This window comes from Dasypus novemcinctus, chromosome 13, assembly GCF_030445035.2.
Source record: "Dasypus novemcinctus isolate mDasNov1 chromosome 13, mDasNov1.1.hap2, whole genome shotgun sequence".
Lineage (NCBI taxonomy): Eukaryota > Metazoa > Chordata > Mammalia > Cingulata > Dasypodidae > Dasypus > Dasypus novemcinctus.
Genome location: NC_080685.1, coordinates 66007243 through 66032434, shown reverse-complemented (window position 1 = coordinate 66032434; position 25192 = coordinate 66007243). Strand labels below are relative to the sequence as shown.

Genomic DNA, 25192 nt, shown 5'->3' with positions numbered 1-25192 from the left:
GGCTGAGGCCAAATAGCAGATTTTGAAAATATACCAAGGGAAACATATGTAGCTCAAGCGATTGAGCTCCCATCTACTACAGGAAGCCCTGTGATCGCTTCCTAAGGCTTCCTGGTGAATGCAAGCTGGCCCCCACCACAGGGAGCTGGTGGCTTGAACCATGGAGAGCTAGCACAAGATGATGATGCAACAAAGGGAGACACAGAGGAGAGACAGTGAGAGACTCAGCAGACCAGGGAGCTGAGGTTGCTCAAGCAATTGAATGCCTCTCTCTCCTACACCAGAGGTCCCGGGATCAGTTCCTGGTGCCTCCTAAAGAGAAAGATGAGAAGAAAAAAGACAACCAGACATGGAAGAACACACAGTAAATGGACACACAGAGCAAAGAGCAAGCACAAACTAGAACGGGTGAGGCCAAGCTGTATTAAAATAATTAAAATCCTATTCTCAAATCTATCACACTAATGAAAGATGTTACTGCTAATGGGAAAAAGTGGGGGAGGGAAGAGGGGGGAAGGGGAAAGGAAGGGAAGGAGGAGGAGCGGAAGGAGGTAAGGTATACTGGGAATTTCCCCTATATTTTCGATGTAACATTTATTTAAAGCTTCTTTCAAAATAAAATAAAATAAAATAAAATATTCTCAACAGAATCCAGCAATATTACTTTTCTTCCTCCTCCCAAAGACTATGTGAACAAGTCTAAGGGAGTAGTACATAAACCAGAAGTCTGTATGCTTCACCCTCTTATATTTAGATAGAAGAATCAAGGGCTACAAAATAGACCATTTAGCAAAAGTGAAATAGTGAAAAGTCAAGCAGTATTTGGAAACTCAATAAAATTAAAAAAAAAAAAAAAAAGGAGAAGCATACCCAATGCAAAAGGCACTAAAAATCTGGCTAGAAAAATTTAGAAAACAATAGTCAATATAACATGAAATTCAAGACAGAACTTACTTCAACAAATGATGATTTAGAAGTAATGTATCATTGAAAAAAAAATGATTCAAAAGCAAAACAAGAAATTCAGAGTGAAGTTATATATATATTTTTTAAAGATTTGTTTTTTATTTATTTCTCTCCCCTTCCCCCCCCCCCGTTGTCTGCTCTCTGTGTCCATTCACTCTGTGTTCTTCTGTGACTGCTTCTATCCTTATCAGTGGCACCAGGAATCTGTGTTTCTTTTTGTTGCGTCATCTTGTGTCAGCTGTCTGTGTGTGCGGCGCCATTCTTGGGCAGGCCGTACTTTCTTTTGCGCTAGGCGGCTCTCCTTACGAGGCTCACTCCTTGCGCGTGCGTCTCCCCTATAGGGCGGACGCCTCTGCATGGCACGGCACTCCTTGTGCGCATCAGCACTGCACATGGGCCAGCTCCACATGGGCCAAGGAAGCCCGGGGTTTGAACCTTGGACCTCCCATGTGGTAGGTGGATGTCCTATCCATTGGGCCAAGTCCAAACAAACAAGTTAGATTGTTTGTTTTGTTTTTAGAAGACATTAATTTGACTTGTTTGGGAAGAAGAATTTTCATTTATGTATTTAATGCCATTTTAATAGTCTTCTCATAACCTACTATTTTCAAGGAAACCTTGATCATATCAACTGTACTTCTTTCAAGCATTATACTTTTTAGGAACTTGATTTACCCCCATCTGTGGCAAGGAATTCCTTCACCTCAAAATTCTCTGAAAGTTTTATCCAAAGAAGGCAGAAATTAAAGAAAAATAATTTTCATTATTCCTATCATTATTCCCCAAGTTCTCTAATTGTAGACATCTAATTAATTAGCATGCTTTCAGAGTCTTTTCAACTCAACATGTTATAAATTCACCCATCATTCCTAAATCAGCCTCATAACTTCCTTCATTAGCATATGTCCTGAGGTATTTTGTATCTTAAAATAATGTGCCAAGGTCAAATCATTTGAGATAAAAATCTACATTTTATATTAAGGTATCAGTTATACAGTATAAAGGGTTTTGACACTTTTTTCATTATAGATGTATTAATAAAATTCAATAATCATAATTTATGATGCAGGTAGAGATATCTGCATGTAAACAGTACTAATCAAAGTAAATAAAGGATTTTCCAAGGATTTAGTTTCACAATTCTAAGCCAAAGAAATTAAAAGATATTGAGAAAGGGGGGACTTTACCTTTTCAGTTCTTGTCTTCTTTTTGTATTACAGTACAGAATGTCTGTATGATCTAATTTCTGAAAGAAAAATGTTTACCATTTAGGAAATATAGATTGTATACTGATACCATGGTTACAGGAAAAGGAGGTTGGGAGCTGATTTTTTTTCCATATCTGCTAGTGAGTAGGCGTAACATAACTTACTTATTCTTTCCAGTAATCTTATGAGACAGTTATTATTATTATCCCCACTTTACACATAAAGCCACTAAGGCTCAAACATAACTATCTTGCTCAATGTTAGAGAGCTAGTCAGTAGCAGAACCATAATTTGAAGCCAGATCTGCCTGACTTTCTCTATTCTATCACCCGTCCATGCACGCGGGGGATACAAAGCTAGGCACAAGAAAGATGAAAGAGAAAAAGATAGTCCTAAAAAGCTTAGAGGAAAAGGATAATACAGAGGGGAGCAGATGTAGCTCAGTGGTTGAGTGCCTGCTTCCCATTTACGAGGTCCTGGGTTCAATCCCTAAACCTCCTAAAAAAAAAAAAAGGATAATATGAGAGAAATAAAAGGATATGTACAAACATCAGCCTAATATAAGGATATGACTAAGTAAGTGTCAAAGAAGAATAGACAGTAACTGTTAAAAGAGTTCAAAACACCTGATGAGTGATGGGCTTGGCTTAGAAAAAAGGTGGACAAAAGAAAGATGAGTAAAAAGAAGGGTATTCTAAGTTAAGAATGCTTGGGCATTCAAAGAAGCAAGGATGGCTGCTATGAATTCAGCAGAGAGAAAACAAATCAGCCTAGTAGCTAGAGGCAGAAGGACTATTTCAAGGAAGAAAAAAGAATTGGATAGTTAAGTCATGACCAAATTTTTGTCATAAATGACAAACTAAAAAGTGAGTGGGGGAAAGAGGATGTGGCTCAAGCAGTTGGGTGCCTGCCTACCACATAGGAGGTCCCAAGTTCAGTTCCCAGTGCCTCCTAGAGAAGACAAGCAAGACTGCGAGCTAGCGCAACAGGCTGGCATGGTGAGCTCCGCAACAAATGATGCAATGAGGAGACACAAAAAGGAAACACAATGAGAGACACAACAAGCAGGGAGTGGAGGTGGCTTAAGCCATGGAGCACATCCCTCCCACATGGGAGGTCCTGGGTTTGGTTCCTGGTGCCTCCTTAGGAAAAAAAAAATGTGAGTGAAAAGAGATGTATGATGAAATTAGTATTTTAAAAAGGAAAATACAGCAGCAATAAAGTAAAACAGCAGTTTAATTACATGAAAACAAATTCTTAAAAATACAATTCTGGGGAAGCAGATGTGGCTCAGCTGATAGGGCATCCGCCTACCACATGGGAGGTCCACAGTACAAACCCAGGGCCTCCTGACCCATGTGATGAGCTAGCCCATGCACAGAGCTGCTGCATGCAAGGAGTGCCATGCCATGCAGGAGCACCCCCATGTGAGGGTGCCCCACACACACAAAGAGTGTGCCCTGCAAAGAGAGCCACTCTGCGTGAAAAAAAGCGCAGCCCACCCAGGAGTGGTGCCACACACACAGAGAGATGATGCAGCAAGATGACACAGTTTCCCAGTGCCACCGAGGGTACAAGCGGACAAAGAACACACAGTGAGTCGACACAGATAGCAGACAATGGGAGGGAAGAGGAGAGAAATAAAATAAATCTTTAAAAAAATACAATTCTGCATTCACGGCACCTTCACAACTACTTTCTCTGATACCCATCACAACTCTGCTGCTATCCCAAATACACTTTTTTTTTATTTATTTCTCTCCCCTCTCTCCCCCCCCACCCCAGTTGTCTGCTCTGTGTCCATTCACTGTGTGTTCTTCTGTGACCGCTTCTATCCTTATCAGCGGCACTGGGAATCTGTGTTTCTTTTTGTTGCATCATCTTGTGTCAGCTCTCTGTGCGTCTGGCACCATTCTTGGGCAGGCTGCACTTTCTTTCACGCTGGGTGGCTCCCCTTACGGGGCGCACTCCTTGTGCATGGGGCTCCCCTACGCGGGGAACACCCCTGTGTGGCATGGCACTCCGTGCACGCATCAGCACTGCGCATGGGCCAGCTGCACACGGGTCAAGGAGTCCTGGGGTTTGTACCGCGGACCTCCCATGTGGTAGGCGGACGCCCTATCCATTGGGCCAAGTCGCTTCCCCCAGATAGACTCTTAACTTCAACTTGAATGTGATAAGTAGTTCGCTAGCCACCTAAGCATTAGTTTGTGTGTGTGTGTGTTTAGAAGGTTCTGGGAACTTCATACGTGGGAAGCAGGCACTCAACCACTAAGCTACATCTGCTTTCCTGCACTAGTTTAACATTTTTATCACTTAACCTTCTGAGTCCCAATTTCCAAATCTGAAAATGCAAGCAATAAATCTGCCTTGTCTCAAAAGGAAAATAACATCAAATATAACAATATGTATGAGAAGATTTTAAAACTGTCTAAATTTATATCCATGTTTCTACTCCCACATTGTAGAATTTATCAGCACATGAAATAAGGAACTTGAAAAAAGCTTTTTTGAGATTAGTAGGAAGAAAAATACAAACACTGGATTTCTTTATATTGGCTATCAAAAGGTGAGAAGGGGAATTTAGGTTACAAATTCCCTAATTAAACATTAAAACTTTAGTATAAATAATTTTTAGAGATGGTTATGGTACTATACACTCACCTGTTTTCTGTTCTCTGATGACATCGATCTTACAGAGTAAGCTGAACTAGTAGAACTCGTTAAGTTTCTTTTCTCCTTCTTATTCTAAGAATATTATTTAGGAAAAAACAAAAAAGAAGAGCACAAAATAAAGCGCATTATAAAGATGCATGATTTCAGCAGCATCATTATAAATCAACATTACTTCTACATTCAATAATAAACTTGAGAGGGAAGCAATGTTTAAAGATGCATAAACTTTGGAAGGGAGGTTCACTAAAAGTCACAAGATCCAGGTGCACTTGAAGTTAGAGATGAGATAAGATACAGGTGTTACAGTGGGTGGCCAGCTGTTGGGGACTGAATCAAATGCTCCCACAAAAGATATAATCAAGTTCTAATCCCTAGTCACATGGTACAAACCCATCCATAAATTGGACCTTTGAAGATACTATTATTAGTTAAGGTGTGGCCAAACTGAATGGGGGTGGGCCTCCATCCAATAAGGTTAAAGTCTTTATAAGCAAAGGAATTTGGATACAGAATTAGAAGCCAGAAGGAGAAGCACAGAAAGAGAGATCAGATCATCATGTGATGGAAGTATTACCAACACCAGAATGTTACAGACTTTAGAGAAAGCATGGCCCTGCCAACACATTAATTTCGGCTTTCTAGCCAAAACTGTGAGCAAATAAATTCCTGTTGTTTAAGCCAACTAGTGTGTGGTGTTACAGTAGTCCTGGTAAACTAACACACCAAATGACAGCTCAGAATAGGGCATTATAAGGTGGCACTGCCATGCAAGGATCAGTCTTCAAAAAAAATAAATCATACAGCCAGTGAATTTCCAGCAGATCCTAAATTCAGTAGGCCCAGGGTGGTTAATATAAACTTTACATTCATCCATCTATTCAACAAACATGTTCTGAGTATCTACCATATACCAGAGACATTCTAGACAGTGGGGACACAGTAATGAAAAAAACATTAAAAGTTACTGCCTCATGGAGGTTAAAATCTATACAGCATAGATTTACTTAGAAGTAATAGAGTTTGTGTGTCAGATGGTGCTATGGAAAAAAAATAAAGCAGAGAAAGAGGATAGGAACTGCTGAGAGCCAGGATGGGGGGGATATTTGCAATTTTCAATAGAGTTGTCAGAGAAGGCCTCAATGAATGGACACCTGATTGGACCTAAAGAAAAAGTTTTCAACTCAAAAAGAACAGTAAGGGAAAAGCCCAGAGGCAGGAATGTGTTTGCAATGGGGAGAGTCATCGAGAAAGAGATGGTGAGGGTAGGAAGTTTTCTCTGCCCAGCAAGGACTTTAGCTTTTACTCTGGATGAGGTGGAAAACCTCTGGAAAGAAGTGAGGAGAGGAGTGAAGTGATCTGACTTAATTTGAATACAATCACTCTGGTTACTGTATTAAGAATAGATTGTTGCTATGGGGGGAGGAGGGGGGTGACGTGGGTGGAGAGTATTTGGGGAACTCATTTTCTGAATGTAATAAAAAATAAATAAATAAAATAGGAAAAAAAAAAGAATACACCATGGAGAGGCAAATGCAGAAGAAGCAGGGAGATCAATTTAGAAACTATAGGAATAATCTAGGAAGGCAAATTGATTACTTGGATCATGGTAGAGATCGTTCAGAGAATATATTATAAACAGAAAGGAGATAGAATTTGCTGATAGACCGGACGTAAGTAGAGGATGACAACAAGGTCTAACTGTTGGCCTAAACAGTTTACTAAATTAGGAAAACTGAGCCCAGGGACTCACAAGGTTATAATTTAAGATGATGAGGAAAAATAAAAAGGACACTGAGAAGCAGTTACTAGAGGTAAGAGGGAAACCAGGAGAGTATGGAGTCTCAAAAGCTAATTGAAGAAAGTATTTAAAGGAGAAGGAGTAATCAGCTAGTTCAAATATTGCTGATAGTTCAAGTCATATGAGGTCTGAGAATTGGTCTTTTGATTTAGCAACATGGAAACCATTGCTGAACTTTACGAAAGCATGTTTGGTGGTATGATGGAAAGAAAACATCTGATTAGAATAGGTTTAAAGAGAGAATAAGAGAAGAACCGCAAACAGCATGCCCATTAATCGTGTCAAATGGGGGATACAAATCAAGGACACCAGAGTACTTTGTGGCAGTGTTCCAGGGTTCCCTTTCCAGGTATCACTGTATTTGGGAGGTCAAATTAACAATCAGAAGGTTAGTAAATAAGAAAAGAATTAAAGACAAAATGTCTAATATCACCAGAACACTTCATTTAGGTCATGAAAAAGCCTTATTAACTAACCCACTACCACAGAAACCTTAGTGAATATTCAAATTTACCAGATTTAGTCATTCATCTTGGACAGTAACATAGCATAAATACTGTCTAATTTTGAAAATGAATTATGCAGGCTGTTCAGAGTTTATAATATAATTACAGGGTTTTGTATTTGTCTTTGTTACATCAATCACATTGTAGTCTTGCTTCCTGGAGCCAACACCCAGAACAATCAATGAGGCCTTACTCTAAACCTCAACCACCAAAACACTTCTTAAGGCAGTGTACTGAGAATAACAGAGAAAAGATTATGGTGAACATGCCTCCCCTCACCTCCGCCTCCACCCCATAGGGATGGCCATTCAGATTACTCTGACTGATGAGAGGGCAATATCCTTTCCATCAGCTGGGGGAAGTGGGAGAGAGGAAGGAATGAACACTGGGGGGAATGAAGAAGGGGGAAAAGGTGGAAAATGGTCTAATGGTAAATTATTTCTATGAATGGAAGGATTTAGGGGCTTAAAATTGAAGTTAGGAATGTCTAGGCAAATTATTTATTATTCCAGGTCTTTGTTTCTTCATCTGTGAAATCGGGATAATAAAAGTTCCCACCTCATAGAGTTTTGAGGAATAAATAAAATAATGCAAGTAAAGAACGGGGGTAACCTGAATTCTCCTTGGTCAGATGGGCAGAGAAAAATATGTATACATTACATATATTAAAACTGATGTGTTTTTCCATTACATAAAAATAAATTGTTAAAAAAAGGTATCTTTGTGTTATTAAAGTAAAATTCTTACTTCTTCATCAAAGCAGGATGATGAGGTGGTACCTTTTTTCTGAGACTTCTCTTTTTCCTCACAAGATTCTCTGCTGGACATTTTAAAAAGCTAAAAGAAACATTAAAATACATTAGGGGGGTATGTTGGCGCTTTCTACATGGGTGTTGTATTAGTATTGCAACTGTCCTGTAAGATGGGAATTTTACAAAATGATTTCCATTTTCCAAACATTTCAAGGATGACAAGATTCTCTCATTGGTCCACGTTTCTTCACTTATATTCTCCCTCATAATGATCTGTTCTTCTTCAACTTCATCTATCATCTTTTGAAGAATGACATCTCAAACTAAGCCTTTAGGCCCCAACTTCTCTATTAGGCATCAGATCACCATTTTCAAATGCTTGCAGGACCACTGTATTTTGTCCTACCTACAACTCAAAACCAATTAGTCAAAGGCTTCATTTTCCTCACACACCCTCTGGCACCTGCTGAGACTTTAGATAAAGCACATATATTTTTTTATCCCAGTTTCATTATTTGCAAATAATGGTATAACAGATATAATGGATAGATATAATAGGCCATCCCAGAGGTTTTTGAGGAACTCAAATGAAATAGTAGATGTAAAGGGTACCTTACACAAGGTGGAGCATAGATGGCTCTAAATAAAATTTAATTGAATATAAAAATAACTGCCCTACTTAGAACTACTGGAAGGCTAAAGAAGCAACTTTAAGAAAAATAAGGCAGAAGCCAGATCATTAGATGACGTGCTAAGAAATTTAGAATTTATATCAAACTGAAAATTTGAAAATGATTCCTGGGTTTTTATATTTAGGTATCTGGCTGTGTAAAAAAGAATAAAATGTAAGAAGGAGTACAGTAGTTCAGATTTTTACATTTTGAATCTGAAGATAGAAATATCAAGTAGTTGGCTATAGGGAGCTACAGCCAGGAAGAAAGATGTGGGCTGGAAATGAAGTGAAGCATCACTCTAAAGGCTGTAGATGAAGCCCAGGAATTGATAAAGATGCTCAGGAAAAGCATGTAACATGAGAAATAAAAGACAGAATCATGAGAAACATCCCCTTTTAAGGGAGTTCAGAAGAAATACAGCTCTCATTAATTGAACCAAGCACTACAGCAGGCACTGAGGATATAACAGGACAGAAAAGGTTCCTTCTGTCATGGAGCTTACTTTTATCAGGAAAGACAAAAGAAGACAAATAAAACAACCATATGGATGAATTGTATGCTTTATTAATATGTATCGATAAAACTGATTTGTTAAAAAAAACTACAATCACTAAAATAAGCAGGGTGCTGCAACAGAGAATAACAAGGGGGACTTACCTTAGATAAGAAAATCAAGAAGAGTTCTTTAAAAATATATATGTGTGTGTTTTTACATATATTCTCTGATAATACACATAAATATATGACATGAGGCTCTCATGAACAGTTGGGAAAAGAGCATTCCAGGTAGAGAAGAGAGTATGTACAAAGGCCCTAAGGCAGGAAAGAGCTTGGCATATTCTTGGGAACTGAGAGAAGACAAGTATGTCAAGAATACAGTGGGCAAAAAATGTTGCATAAGATGGAGCAGGGACCCAATCATGCAAAGGCCTGCAACTGCAAATCTCCCAACCACCACCTCCAAGTCATTCTCCACAAGGAAGCATATTAGTTTCCTTGGTTCTCATATGGTTTCTCAGGGACTTAGTGAGTAAGGCTCAAATGCCCAGAATGGATAAAATTTCTTCACAAACTGGCCCCAACCTGCCTCTTTTGCCTCACTTCCTGTTGCTGTAGATTACTTGGGGTCTCTCCGCCAGGGGAAGATGCCAGCTTCAAGCCTCCAAAGGAAGAAGCTCTCAGCAGGGGTAAGGCAACAGAGTTTAAGCCACTGAGGCACACTTAGCCACACAGGCACCCATTCACACACACAGGCAGAACGAAATGAGACTTTGGAGACAGTTTGATGGGAGAAAGCTAGTCCATTTATTGTAAAAGGGGAGGCTATTTTATACTCTTTTTTCGAAGGATCGTGTAAAAGGTTGACTGATAATATCGAGTGAGGTGAGACGCACATCAGAGCTCTAGTGCTGGTTGCCATGCCCTTATTGGGTCTGTGCTCACTCGGTTTCAGTTGCCTTTTCCTGGAAATGGCCAGTTTCCAGTACAGGCAGAGTCATTGCTCTAGGAGCCATTTCATTATTTTCGCTGTTTACTTTCCCGCTGTTTGCCTCCGGCGCCAGTTCATTACTTTCGCCCCGTTTTGGTAGGGACTTTCCACCTAGGGGTTTTTTGCTGCACTTTCCCCTAGGTGGGGAATTCCTACAACTCTGCTAATTTCTACCAACATACCTTCTGGAACCACACTTGCACTTGCACTTCCCCAGAATACTCTCATCATACCACTATAATTTTATAAGCAATGGCATCTCCTCTTTCTTTCTGTGGAGAGCCTCTTCATTCTCAAAGACTCAACTCAAATCTTAGCCAAGCTCTCCCTAACCCAACAACACAGTCATTGTAACCTGCATTTTCAGAGAACTTATCACCCATCTCTATTATGGCATCTATCCCTGTACTATAAATTCTGGCTTAAGTGATTATCTTTCTTTCTATACCCTGAGCTCTTTGAAGCTGTATTAAAAATGTAACAGGTGCTCAAAAACGTCTGCTGAGTGAATGAATGAGTGGACTCTTCCCCAACCCAATTCACTTTTTCATACTGACCCACTGTCAAATCTTGCCCATTGAAGGTCTCTGTCTACCTCCTGTCCCAGTCCCACTTTGCCAGCTCTGCTCTGGACCAAGTCAATAGCATAAACTGCTTACAAAGAAAGCAGTAAGACAAACAAACCATAACCTCTGGTCATTAACAGTCTCAAGTTAGTGTCACCAATAGTATTCTGTACTGGAACACAGAGACCAAAGATTGTGAAAGTTATTAGATCATCTGGGGGAGGAAGAAGTAAAAGGGTCTAAAAAGAAAACCCAAAGAAAAGTTTAGTGTTAATAGCTACATGTATTGGGACTATGAACACAAAAAAGGCTAGAAACCAAGCAATTATGATTCCTACTAGTCAATCGTGATCACAGTAAGTGAAGTTCTGTTAAGGAGTGATCAATTTTACTAAACCATACTTTTAAAATGAATATGAAAAAGAAGAAAAATGCTGATAGGTAACAATAAATCTAATTATAGCAAAAATTAATAAAAGAATACTCAACAGACTTTTTTTACTTTTTTCTTTTTAAATTTTTTATCATTTATTGAAGTATATCATCATACATAAACATACATAAACAATAAGTGTGTAGTAGTAGTTGTGAACATACAAAATAAACATACATAACATCATACAAAGCTCTCATACCTCACCCTACCACCAACAATATAGACTTCTATGAACAGTTTCTAAATTACCCAGAAATTGCTTTGTGCAGTTTTGGCAATAGCTAAATTCACAGTATAGCTTCTTCTCCCCCTTTTTTTGTACCAAGTATTCCACGGGGAGGGGGGCACAGTAAAATACAACTTCCATAAAATTCATTGCTTTGAGGGAATGGACTTCTTATAAAGTTACCTTTTACAATTTAAACTGATTAATGCTGGCCTGTTCTTGCTTTGAAGAGATTTAAAACACCACTATTTTAAACCTCTCACACACACCCCCAGACAAACTAAAAAAGAACATTACAGATAATGGACTATAAAGAAAAACACCTATATGTTTACCATGGCAATTTATTTCATATTAATAGTGTGAAACTTATATTAATTTTATGAACATCCAAACATAAGCTTAGAGTCTTCCAGGGCTGGCCAGCCTGCAAGATGGTCCCCAAAGATCCCTACTTCCTTGTAATCACTCCCTATGCAGTCCCTTCCCACAGTGCATAGGGCTGACTTGAGAAATCAATATAAAATGCTGCACGACATTACGTGGCTTTCAGGGCTAGGTCATTTAAGACATTGTGGCTTCTGTCTTGCTCTTATCTTAGGTTGCTCACTCTAGTTGCAGCCGGCCTCTGCAATGTGAGGACACCCAAGGAGCCCATGGAGGTCCACTGGGAAAGAACTGAGGCCTCCTGCCAACAACTAGCACCAAGTGCCACATCTTTAAGTGAACAATCTTTGAAGCTGATCTTTCAGCCTTAAGCAAGCCTTCAAATGAAGGCAGCCCTCACAAACATCTTGACTGCAACCTCATGGGAGACTTAGAACAAGAATGACCCAGAAAACAACTTCTGAATTCCTGACCCGAAGAAATTTAGGGTAATACATGTTTATTTCTATTTTAAACGGCTAAGTTTTGGGATAACTTATGCAGCAATAGATGACTAACACACTCCCTTAATATAATTCTTCAAACTTTTTAAGATCCCTTCTTTTGAATTAGTATCAAGAGCAGAAACCATGCTTAGAAATTCTTACTAAAATTCCCTTAGAATCCATATACTAAAAATCTAACCCTTTTCATCTTCTGGTTTCCATCTGGTATTAAAGGAGGAGACTGACATTGAATCAAGCTTTCAATCAACCATATAATCTTTCAGAAATGAAAAAGCCAATGACTCTTAGATGAAGGGCAAATATGTTACCCATTATGCATTCTTATAATATAATTAGTGTTATTGTCTAATTTTTTTAAACGAAGGCAGTGAGTCAGCTATACATCTGGAATTAGCAACAAGTGGTAAAAACTGGGAGAGGGGGATGGGCACTAAGAGGGCTTTAGGACTATAATCTGTGTTTCCCTTAAACTGGGGGTGGAAAAAACATCCAGATAAATACTTTCAAATTACTGGGGGGAGGGGAAGCTTCCTGTTAGTTTCATAGCGCCAAAAATCATGCTCTCTTCTCTGTATTCTGAAACAAGTAGGAAGTAGAATAAAAAGATGGGCATTTGGAATTCACTTTATTATCTAGGAAAGCTGAACTGGAAATGTGAGTCTTGTATTTGAGACTAAAATGTGCTTCCCTCTCCTTCTCTGCTCCCATAATGTTCGGACTAGTCCCAGGCGGAGGAGCCAGAAAAGTCATGTTTTTCCCCTACCTGCTCTAGTAGTCTTGATGAAAAGAAGCGAAAAGGAAAAGACAAGAGCTAGAGGTGGATGTTGCTTAAGGGACTGAGCTCCCACATAACCACACGGGAGATCCGTGGTTTGGTTCCCTGTGCCTCCTAGAGAAGACAGCAGGCCCTATGGACTGGTGCAGCAAGCTGACACAACACGATGAGACAACAAGAGACAGAGGAAGAAAAACATAATGACACAACAAAGCAGGGAACAAAGGTGGCTTAAGCAATTAGGTGCCTCCCTCCCACGTTGGAGGTCCCGGTGCAGTTCCCCGTAACTTCAAACGAAACAAACAAAAAGATGGACACAGCAACCGTAAGCAACAAGAGGGTGGGGAGAATAAAACAAAATAAAAATTTTAAAAAGCGCAGGGAGGTCCCGAGGGTTAAGGGGAGAGAAGTGAGGTGGGGAGAGGGGGAACGGAGAGTAAGATGGGAGGGGTCAGGGGCCACAGGATTCACAGGTAGAGTCCTTGAGTAAACTGAATCGCACCAATCAAGTTATCCCAAGCTAAGCAAACTCCGAGCTCTGCCTACTGAAAGCCTAAAAACGTAAGGCAAAAATCTCTATCCACAGAACGTTTACACCCTATGTGACGTACAGTGCTGACGATGCTGGGAACACGTAAGCTCAAGCAAAAATAAAAACAAGAGTGTCTGACTTTCGGTTTGTATAAGGGTGCGAACTGAACAGGAGATAAGCACCCAGCTCCAAGCTGCAACAGATAACCTCATCGGCGGTTCGTAAACAGCCGCAGTCGGCTCCCGGACCCACCCGCTCCACAATCGCCAACCAGACCCTCAAACAGGGCGAGGGGCAGCCCCAGAGACAGGGCCGAGTTAGAACTCCATCCTCCACCAAGCTTGCTCGACCCCGCCGCTCAGTGACTCCTCCATTCCCCAATCTGGCCAGCACCCGCTAGAATCCCTAGAGCGGCGTGCGGAACACTCCCCAACGAAACATCAAAGCACCCCGGTACCCTACCTTACCAGAGCCTCTGAAAGTCCAGGCCGCCGGAAAGGGACCGCGCCCACCAGTGCCCGATGCCCACTGGGAAATGTAGTTCTGCTCTCTGGTTCAGCCTACCTCCAGAACGCTCCGCGGCGTTTGCCTCGATTAGCATTTACTTCCTCCCCTCAGTGCACCGTGGGTATTGTAGTCTTGGTTGGGTTCGGTGGTTGCGCGGTGGAACGGAAATGCACAGTGGAAACGGAACTCTTACCTCTTTGGACGCCTTCCCGGATACGCTTCTGCGCAATCTGGGTGGCGTCGTAACGCCTGGGGAAAGGGTATCGGACGGGACCTGGGATCGCTGCCTCTGGCCTCTTATTTTTCTGCTGACAGGATTTGGTCATTGGTTCTTCATCTTTTGTCTGTTGCACGCATCCCGCCCTCCCTATTTGCTTTCCCACTCCTTGGATCCAGCCCTTTGGGCATTCACGCCAGTTCTCTCACCCCGCTGTGAGTCCCCTCCTGGTCCCTGGTCGGGCCTGGCACGGAGGCGGTAACTATGGAGAACATGGCGGAGGAGGACCAGCTACCCCAGGAGAAAGAGGAGGTGGAGGTGGCCCAGGTCCAGGTCCCGACCCCGGCCCCGGCCTCAGCTCGGGTCCCAACTCCGACCCCGGACTCGGCCTCAGCCCTGGATTCGGCTCCGACTCCGGCCTCGGCTTCAGCCCCAGCCCCCGCCCTGACCCACTCGCCGGCCCTGTCCCCGTCCCTAGCCTCTGCCCCTGAGGAGGCTGAAAGCAGTAAGTGCAGGAGGCCCAGATCTTTCTGCAGCAGGAAATGCGAGAAAGTGCGCCTTGCTGGGGAGTAGGGGAGGCCCTTCCCCACTGGGGTGGTTTTATGGGGAAAGCCAGGTTTAGGGAAATGGGGGGAAGGAAGGGGAACCTGTGTGTGGCCGGTCAGACGGGTACAGAGTGGGAGAAGGCAACTATAAACCTCAAGAACATCACGGTGTGGAATATGGAGGCCAGGGGTGCTGCAGATAGAAGGAAATAACGAGACTGGCGGTTTCTTGGTTAAAGGGGATCTTTTTGGAACAAAATTAGAAAGTTAACGCATAATTTGGTAGTTTGCCTCTCAGCCCAGAATTAACTAAAGCCTTTAAAAGGTGATACAGGAATCAAGGCAACCTTTTTACTGTAGTAGATCCTAGTCGCTAAGATAGAAACCATTATTGACAACAAGCTTTATGCATCGACATAGCCAGAGATGTTTTCCCCCCCAGTAATTCATTAGCTTTAGTAGTTGGCTTCCTAAGAGAATTTGAGGTTGATGAGTAATTTAAAAGGATATCTTGACTCCCCACAGACACACGCATAACCAATTGAGTTTTGTACTCTGTTCAATCAGAAGTCGACTGTTGGAAATTAATAGCCCATAATTATTTTGCTTCTGAATGTTTGCATGTTTTCTAATAGGTAATTTATGGGACCATACAGGAATTTTTAAAAGACTGACGAGTAACTCTTAAGGATCTTCTGTACGTTTTGAATGTAAGGTCAAAAAAAGACTTAACTGGAAGTTAAAAATTTTTTGTGTGGTCCATAAATTTGGCCTTTATGTTCTTTATGAATTATAACTTAAATTATTATCTTTCCTACTTTTGGGCCAGTTGTGAGTTTAATGTTTATAAAACATTGGGTAGTTAAATCTTTTAGAATTATTTTGCAATTTGAAGACAGCATCTAAATTACAGTAGATTTAAGAGTAAAACTGAGAACAGGAAAAATCTAGTCAGCATGCCTCAGGTAGGCTTCTCTACTATATAAGAGCAGAGCTTGTAGGTGCAGGATAAGACTAGTTGTTTCTGCATCCACAATTATAGTGGAGGAGGGCACACTCTGCCAAGTGTAGCCTCTCTACCTGTAGAATGTATCTTTAAATTAATTACAAGTAGGATCAGCCTCTTTAGGGAATGCATGTTTACTCCTCTACTCCATCCCAACCATCAAGAAAATCTTAAATGTATTTTGAAAGGTTTTACTTATATATTCCCAAATCTATAGGGATGTAATATGAAGAATATGTAATGATTGAAAAATTGAAAATGCAATTCTGGGACAAATATGTATTGATTGAGAAATCTGAAATGCATTAGAACTGAAAAATTCATTAATCACACTATTTTTAGATGGTCTTGTTAGTCCTTTGACATCAGTCATAACTAGGCAAGGTGAAGATAGCATATCTGAAATTGAATTGAAAATTAAAGAAAAAGTAACAGAAGCAGCTGTTTAAAAACCTAGTATCTTGGACTCATTTAGCAAGAGTTTGCTTATTCTGGGTTATTAGTGTGTTACAAAACACAGGTTGAGTGATTTAAGTACAAATTCTCTGCTAGCTAATATCTTAAACCAGAAAATGATTTCAGAGATGTATATTGCAATACCATATGAATATTTAGACAGATCTTTGACAGTTCTTTAACAATGGACCACAGGGTTTTCAGTTTTCTAACAACAGGCAGTCCCCTCTCTCTTATTTAATACAGTTTAATAGAATGATTTCAATAAGCATATCATGTATTGTATATATGTTGTACACATACACAGTATTTGACCTGTGAAAACCAAATAGGCTTTATCGTTACAAATTAAGTATGGTTAGTTTGTACATATGGATTCATTGCCTGAATATTACTGACTTAGCAATTAAAATTTTTTGGTCAAATGGGGAAAAAAATGCGCCTGTTCATAGAAATTATGTCTCATTATAAGTCATTTGAACAATACCTGTTAAAAGAAGTTAGTATGTTTGTTGCTCTTTATTTTTGCTCAGGGTCAAAATAAGGTGAAGAATTGCCTTTTAATACATTTAAGCAGGAATGTCTGATTTTGTTGAATTGGAATTCCAAAATTATTGACCTGAGCAAAAATATACAAAAACTAATGATTTTTAAAAATTATTAACAAACCTTACCACCAGCTTTGTGCAGGTTACTGTGGGAGGCACTTAACCATTGCAGAGGTGAATAAGGCATAGTCTCTGCCTTCTTATTGCTTATTTGTGGGAGAGACAAACCAGGAAACAAAGTATACAAAACAGTAAACCAAGGAACTGGGAGTAAGGCTAGAGGGAGAGGAAAAAGCAGGAAAGTGACAGTGTCAAAAATAGAATTGAAAAGCCTTATGGTTCTAAATTGTATAACTTCATGACTATGAGAGAGTCCTATGGTTAATGCTCATTTCATATCTCCTTGGGGATCTTTTCCTATCATTTATCTCCTAGCTTTTTATCTTCAGGTTTTCACTTTTAAAATTTTTCATTTCCTTTGGGATGCCCATATATTTAGGTCTCTCCATCCTCAAAAAGAAAGAAAAGGCAAGTTACAATTCCATCCTTCTTTTTAATACTGCAAAACTTCTTAAAAAATTACTCTGCTAATTTTCTATATTCCCTTTCCATTTCATTCCCACTTCCAAATACCTCACTAAACCTTTCTTAAAGATCACCGTGGACCTACTAAATACCAAATCTAGTAGTTTTTCTCCAGCTTTACAACTGTTTGCAATGCCTGTCAATGTGGAGCACTTTCTCTCTTACAGACTCTTCTCCCTTGGCTTCTACATTATCTTGATTCTTCTTACCATTTATTTTTCTTGAGTCTACCTTCCTGATTCTTTTCCCTCTACTTCTATTAGAAATAACCATATCCCATACTTCACTCCCATATTGAATCCTTTTATATTAATCAGAAGCAGGTTTAGCAGCATTAGAGATTTCATGCTTCCCTCCAATCAAGAATATATTCAACATTTTAGAAAGATTATTCATATATCCCAAAATTTATTAGTGTGTAATTTGAAAACTGTTAAATGGGAAACCTGAAAATGCATTACTGTAAGAAATCTGAAATGCAATGGAACTAAAATATATATTAATTACATTTATAAATTAGTTTTAGGTGGTCTTTTTAGTCCTTTAAAATCTATCATAACTAGGAAATACTGGGTCTTAGCTTTTTCCTTCTCTTTTATCTCCATTCAGAATGCCTCCTGAACTCCAAAAACACATTTTCAGCTGCCTGCTAGATGTTACTACATGACTACTTGACTACTACTAGTACATCAAGTACACTATGTCAAAAACTAAATTCATTTTATCCTCTTCTTTTCTGCCAGATGTGTTTTCCTCTTCATTGGTTAATGGTATCATTATTCTCAACCATATAAACTCCAAAATCTTAGAATCATCTTTGATTTACCCCTCTCACATCCTAAGTCCCATTGCTTCTTTCTATAGTTTCTAGTCCTCTGCACCTTTCCATTACTAACTTCTCAATTCTATAATTGATCTTCAGTACTGCTGCTCGAGACACCCTCCTGAAACACATTCAGATCATTTACTTTTTCAAAAACCTGCAAAGATTAGTCTAAAGAATGGAATTTTTGCCTTCCATCTGTATTGCATTTTTGGCTGCATATTATTCTACCCACTCCATCCCCCAAATATTCTACATGCTAGCCAGGGATGTAGGTTAGGGATGGCTGTACTTTTTATGCCATATGCCTTTGTTCATGAGGTTACTTAAGTTTATAAGGTTCAAACACCTATCTATTTTGAAATTTTATTCATACCTCAAGTATCCATCACATGTCACTTTTCAGAGTCACTTGTTGAAATTTATTACTCCTTCCTCTGTATGCCCACATCATATTACCCTTACCTTTAGTATTGATTTCATTCTACCTTGGATAATAGAAGTTAATATATTCATGTCTCGCACTTAATTGAAAGCTCCTTGAAGACAAGGAATGTGGCTTTATGTTTCTTATGTCAGTATTTTGTACAGAGTAGAGACTTTTTTTTTTGTAGAATCATATTGAATAAAAATAAACAATTTAATAACTATGGTTGCACATCGGCGTTTCCCCCTTTCCCCCCAACTTCTTTGTATTCTGTTGCATTCTTGTCATTTTATAAATGACATTTATAAAATGTCCCAGTTTGGGTACTAGGACTCTGTGCTGTAGGAAATAAAAGTGTAAATTTCTTTGTGATCAAATAAAAATTGAATTGGAATACAAATTGTTCAAAGTATAATCGTATAACTCTTAAAATTACCTTTTTTTCAGAGAGACACATCTCAATTCAAAGGCATCTTGCTGATCTAGAGAAGTTAGCTTTCATAACAGAAGGGGATTTTGACTCTGCCAGTGCATTGAATTCAGATAATCTTGATGCAGGTATTTCCATATTTTTTTTACCTTTTTAAATTTCTGAGGATTGTTATCTTTTGGCCAATGAAAATAGTTTGATAAAAATAGACTTGCTTATTTCCATTAAACTAGATCAGTAGTAAAATAGAAATCGATAGCCTTCTATGTGCAAAGGTGCTGTGGGAATAAGAGTTTCACAACTCCTTAAGGAAATTATAATCTCATCATTCTCAAGGGCTCTGTGTTCTGTAAGTTTGGAATTCCATTTAGCTATAGCTAACAGTTTAAAAACGAACGAACAAACAAAAAACACCCAACAGTAGAGTAAGTAACATAGAGTTTAATTTTTTTACATAAAACAAGTCCTGAGGTAGGTAGTGTAGGGCTAGTGCAAGATTCCATAATGTTATCAATACCCTAAGAGCCTGTCTTCTCTGCTCTCCTTAGTGCTTGATTTCCATCCTCAAGATGGGTCTGATTATACTTTCATGCTCTAGGGAGAAAGGAAGAAATAGGAAGTAAAAGGGGAAAAGTTTGTGCCAGCTAATTCAGGCCCTTTAAAGAGCTTTCTGGGAAGCCCTTCCAGTGACTTCTGGTTGCATATTTTTGGCCAAAAGGGTGTCATGTAATTAATTTGGCTTTAGGAAAGTCTGGGAAACATCCTTTGGTTGGACACATTACCAACTTTGAAGAGAACCTGAGTTCTTTTGGGAAAGGTAACGGAAAAATGGAAATTGTGTAGGCAATTAGGCTTCTGTGCCACAATGCAGTTACTAGTGTGTTTTAGCCACAATGCAGCTATCAGTGTGTTGTTACATATGTTTTAAATTTTTGCTCATTTTAAAATTTTTAATGTTCTTGTCACCAGCATCCTATACTTATCCTATACTAGCCAAGTTTTCATTCTACAATTAAGAGAATATTAAAGTTGAATATTATAAATAATCTGTAGATATATTCAATTTATACAAAAAAAATGACTTTTTTGTTCAAAGGTTATTAAAAACTAAAATCTGAAAAACGTCTTATATATTTTTATTTTTGTAAAGTTGTGCTTTTTGTGTCTAAGTGACCACAAGTAGTAATTATTTATACCATTTCCTTTGTTCGCTAGTTTTATCTTTGTTCATTCACTCTATTAGCTCAGTTTTTTACTTAATGTATACTTCTTTGCTATCAAATATATAAAGGAACTTTTAGAATGGAAATAATATATAGAGTCTATAAAGACTAATTAAAGTATTATTTCATTAAGGTCTTGTTTTAAAGCATCTTCATCTTTGAGTACTTCTTGCTGCCCTCCCAGCTTATGTTACTGTAATATATAATATGCCAACAGCTTCTTAAAATAAGGGAGACCTCAAAACCATTGACCCTTCCAATTTTTAACTATCTCTAAACCCCCATCATGTACTTCCTTCCTTAACCCATCTTAAATTTCATTATCCAATACAATAATTACTTTGCAAATATTCTCAGTCTCTTGCCGCCCCCCCTCTTTCCATCATACCTGCCGGGCAAATCCTCAGCCTAATTAAACCCCATGCTTCCATCTATTCCATGCTTATCCTTTAACAGCTGAATGTTGATCAAGAAGGATGTACTACCATGCTGACCAAGCTCAAATGGTCATTCATCTCTGCCTAGCAATACTACTACATTTCTTTTCCACTCTTGAGTTCAAATGCTTTATACCTTCTTTCTACCCAGTCCTCTACTCCTTATCTCAGACTCATTGACAAAATATAAGCACTACACCAAAAATTCTCCCATCTTCCCATCACAGAATCTACCCTACTACCTCCGTTTGTACCTGTATTCTTACTTTACTTCCTATTAGAATGAATAACGTATCCCTGGTGGTATCAGTGGGCTAACCCTTCTACTAGTATTCTAGATTCCATTTCTTCTCATTAACTCAAGGACTTCCCTTTCTTTCCCGTATCATGTATTATTCTCTCCCTACTGCATTTTTTCCATCACCGTGAAGACATGCTCTAGTATCTTCTTTATAACAAAATTAAAAGTTGTCCGTACATGGTGTTTCCCTTTGATTCTCTTCTCTGTCTCACTATCCTATTGAAACCATTTTTTACCAAATTCACCAATTACCTTCTCCTATCAAATTAAGGTCTACTTCTTTAGTCTGTTTTTTATATAGCTATTTACTTCTTTAGAGGTAGTATACAACAGTTATTTCAAGTAGTGGTTCTTTAGCTTTTTGGTATTACTTTACTATCTTAAAAATTACTGAGGGAAAGCGGCTATGGCTCAAGCAGTTGAGTTCCCATTTACCATATGGAGGACCTGGGTTCAATCCCTGGGATCTCCTGGTTAAAAAAAAAAAAGAAGAAAGGCATCCCAGACTTGCACAATGAGGCACAGGCTCCCGCATAGCAAAGCAACACACCAAAAAGACGACGCAACCAAATAGAAAAAAAAAATATTGAGGACCCCTGAGAGCTTTTGTTTATATAGGTTTTATCTTTCAATATTATCAGATCAGAAATTGAAACAGAGCAATTTTGAAATGTTTATTTTTAATTCTCTTTAATAAAATCATTACAACTTAAATTACATTTTTATGAAAAATAATTTTTTTCCTTAACAACAAAAAAATAGTGTGAAGAATGGCAGTTTTATATTTTTTGCAAATCTCCTTAATATCTGCCTTAATAGAAGATAACTGCTTCATATCTGCTTCTATATTCAGTTGTTGTGACTACATGTCATGTATCCTTTACAAAAACCCACTATACACTCATGGGAGAATGAGAGTGAAAAAGGCCAAGTATGTCTTACTATTATAACGAAAATAATTTTGACCTGTATACTCCTTGAAAAGGTCTCAAGGATTCCCCAGGGGTCCCTGGGCCATACTTCTGGCTTCTATGACAATGCAGTTTCCTAATTTCCTTCCTCCCTTACTGAACGGTTCCTCTCTATATGTGCTTTCTAAGTCATGGCCTGTTATAAGTTATGAAGCCAGAATTTTGAATTAGGCCTACCTGACTACAAAGTTTGGCTTCTTTCTCTATACCATGTAGCCTTCATTCCTGGTATCATCTTTTCCTTTTTAATTTTAGCCTCTATTCTGTTTTATTCCTTAGTGTCCTAAGTTGCAATGCATTTACCTTTTAAGATGCCATAGTTTCCTTTTGAAGTAGGAAATATTTGTACCTATATTTGCATTGTGCTATATGTGAAAGATATTTTTGGATTACGAAGTATTAAGTATTATTATTTCTGTGTATTGTATTGCTTTCAAATTGAATTTAAGGTTTAATTCTTTTGTACACCATTTATCAAAGGTTTTACCAGTGATGCATTACATTTCTAATTACATGAGGCTTTTGCTTTGATGATCCATGATCTTTTTGGAAATATGTTAATAAAGAAAGAAGGACTTACAAATTCGGTAATAAGATCCAGTGAGTCTAACCATGCTCCCAGTTTAGGACTGTGATTATATTGTTTCACATCTACTCATTCCAGTTCCGTAAGTTTTTCTGACTATATGTTAAACAACTGTTTTCATTTCTGCCAAAGTAGTAGGGGTATAGCACAACAGGTACTTATCCTCTTTGTCCAGAAAATACTCTTTGTCCAGGTATTTTCTCTGAGTGTGATAACTGCTATCCTTACCCCTGTCTAAAGTACAGAGTGATGCTTTCTGGCAGAGAGTTTGGCTGGAAGAATATCATGCAGTTTATCACCTCTTTATTCTCTCTGTCCCCAGTGGCAACAAGCACATCAGCTAGCCACAGAGAAGAGAGTTAGAGAGTTTCAGGGTCAAAACAAAAACAACAAAACATACTGCCCATGTGTTACAATTATAGTTAGGTACCTCAGGATTAAAGACTTCTCCCTAAAATTAATAAAGACTTTATCTAAGAAGTAGAGAGGAATGGGTCCCCTTACCTCTTTTGTAGCTGAATACAGATATTAATAGCTAGTATGTTCTGTGCTATATTCTTTTTTCTTTTCAGGAAGCAAACAGTCTTGTCCATTATGCCCTATGGAAAGATTCAGAGCTTGTAATAGTCATAAGATTCGTCGTCACATTCAGAATTTACACTGGAAAGTCTCAGTTGAATTTGAAGGTTGGTATTTTTGTACTTGTTAAAAAGTGATTTAAATGAAATTCATCATTTGGTACAGTTTTGGAATTTTATTTTGAACAAAATATTTTCAATTTAAAATTATGAAGGACTTTCACCCCCACCCCTATTGTATTTAATATAAGGCCATATAGCTCAACAGGCAACAGATAAATGACACATTTTAGTTTAACAAACATGTATTTATTAAGCATCTGCTCTGTACTGTGACTCTGCTTGGTCCTGGGGATCCTAATTGCAAATTGCTTAAATTATAATTTTCCTTTTTCAATAGAACTACTATCTTACTTTTTTCTTTTTAGGAGATACCGGATATTGACCTAGGACCTCATATATGGGAAGCAGGCACTTAACCACTAAGTTACCTCTGCTCCCCTACATATATTTTTGAAAGTATAGTAAATATGAAACAAGAAAATAAATTAATTGGTAAGAATATTGGAAAAGAGAAGATAATATTATGGCTTTTAAAAAACTACTGTAAGAGCATTTAGAACAGTGGTAGGATATAAGATATTCAGAAATCATATACTTTCTGTATTCTGAAGAAATGGAAGTTAGAAAAAATACACCATTCATTCTAGTGACAAAAATGATACTATTTTGGGAGTAAATTAAGCAAGAGGATCCATAGAAAGAAAAGACTAAAGATGAAGAACAAAAGGTGAGGTCATACCAAGTAAGATTTCCTAGATTCTTAGATAATAAGACTGAATATCATAAAAATGTCAGTTTTCCCCAAATTAATGTATATGGATTTTCAGTGAAAATCTTATTATTTAAATGTCTTAAATTTCATCAGGAACTTTAATAGACAGTTTAATAGCATACCCATAGTCTCAGAGCAGCAATTATACTGTGGCCCCTCTACAATTTCCAGTTTATTCTTCCAAAACAGCCAAGAAAAATAAGAACAGTAAAGGCAAACTGATCGTCCCATAAATAAAATACACTATAAATCCAATATAATAAAAAATAATATGGTGACATAGAACTAGACAAATCAGTAGAAGAAAATTAGAGACCACAGAAATAGATCCACCTAGTACATGGCAATTTAATATATGACAATTGTCGCACTTAATTTTAGTGGAAAAGCATAGTTTAATTAAGATTCTATTATAGTTTGTTTCCATCTTGAAGAAAAAATTGTATCACACCCCTCCCTATTTAAAACATTCCTGATAAATTAAATCTAAAAACAGCAACACCAAATTTTTTAGCAGAAAATTTAGGTGACATCTGTTGAAGGATGGAGGAGTCTTCAATCAAGACAAGTAATCGAAAAAATACTTACAAAAATACAGAAATTTTCAACTGTATTAAAAATAAACAGCTTTTGCATGGCCAAAGAGACCACAAAAAAGTAATCAATTGGGAAGTAAATATGTGCAATGCAACTGGCATATACAAGGGTACTATGATGTAAAAATAGTTTTTAAAAATTGATTAAAAAGAAAAACTACCAAATAGAAAATTAGATGAACTATAAGAATGACAGTTCATATGAAAGGTATAATCAGGTGGTTAGTAAACATTTTTAAGAGTTTTGATCTTTGCAATGGTTAGGAAAGTATAAAATGAAAATGGAGAGGAATTAAAAGAAGATGGCAATGAACTAACAGGCAGAGCTGAATGCTCTCTCAAAAACAATGGAGAAAGAACCAGAAGCTGTCTGAGGGACCTGCTTTGGGGGTCAGCAGACCAGGACAGTACTCTATAACTTCCAGAAGGGTGAGGAATAGAGAGATGAAGAATCCGAAATGACAAACGTGAGTTACCAAGCCCCCTTGGCTCTGGGAAGGGCTCCCCTCTCCCACACCCAAGATATCAAGCTGGGGTAAAACATCTGGCTCACTGCAGCCGACTGAGAGGGGAACAGACATCTTCCTCCCTGTCAGCTTTTTCAAGGGAAATGGGAGGGGAGGT

The 25192-nt window shown here is 38.4% G+C and overlaps 2 protein-coding genes across 12 annotated transcripts in view; one reads left to right on the top strand and one right to left on the bottom strand.

Annotated features, from left to right (window-relative positions):
* Positions 1–14051, bottom strand: part of SWT1 (SWT1 RNA endoribonuclease homolog) — a 213281-nt gene extending 199230 nt beyond the window's left edge. For 3 of the 7 annotated variants that reach the window (XM_058274866.2, XM_058274868.2, XM_071207612.1), the window contains exons 1-4: positions 13965–14051; positions 7902–7991; positions 4839–4922; positions 2154–2212 (exon numbers count right to left, since the gene is read on the bottom strand). In XM_058274866.2, coding sequence (XP_058130849.1) covers positions 2154–2212; positions 4839–4922; positions 7902–7982 — 224 coding nt within the window. In that variant the 5' untranslated portion in view covers positions 7983–7991; positions 13965–14051. Of the gene's footprint in view, positions 1–2153; positions 2213–4838; positions 4923–7901; positions 7992–13959 lie in introns of all 7 variants that reach the window. The other 4 variants (XM_058274867.2, XM_058274869.2, XM_071207614.1 and 1 more) reach the window with 3 other exon arrangements.
* Positions 13234–25192, top strand: part of TRMT1L (tRNA methyltransferase 1L) — a 45667-nt gene continuing 33708 nt past the window's right edge. For 2 of the 5 annotated variants that reach the window (XM_004468433.3, XM_004468434.3), the window contains exons 1-3: positions 14486–14726; positions 19059–19169; positions 23132–23245. In XM_004468433.3, coding sequence (XP_004468490.1) covers positions 14486–14726; positions 19059–19169; positions 23132–23245 — 466 coding nt within the window. Of the gene's footprint in view, positions 13291–13694; positions 13715–14215; positions 14727–19058; positions 19170–23131; positions 23246–25192 lie in introns of those variants that run through there. The other 3 variants (XM_058274872.2, XM_058274873.2, XM_004468432.3) reach the window with 3 other exon arrangements.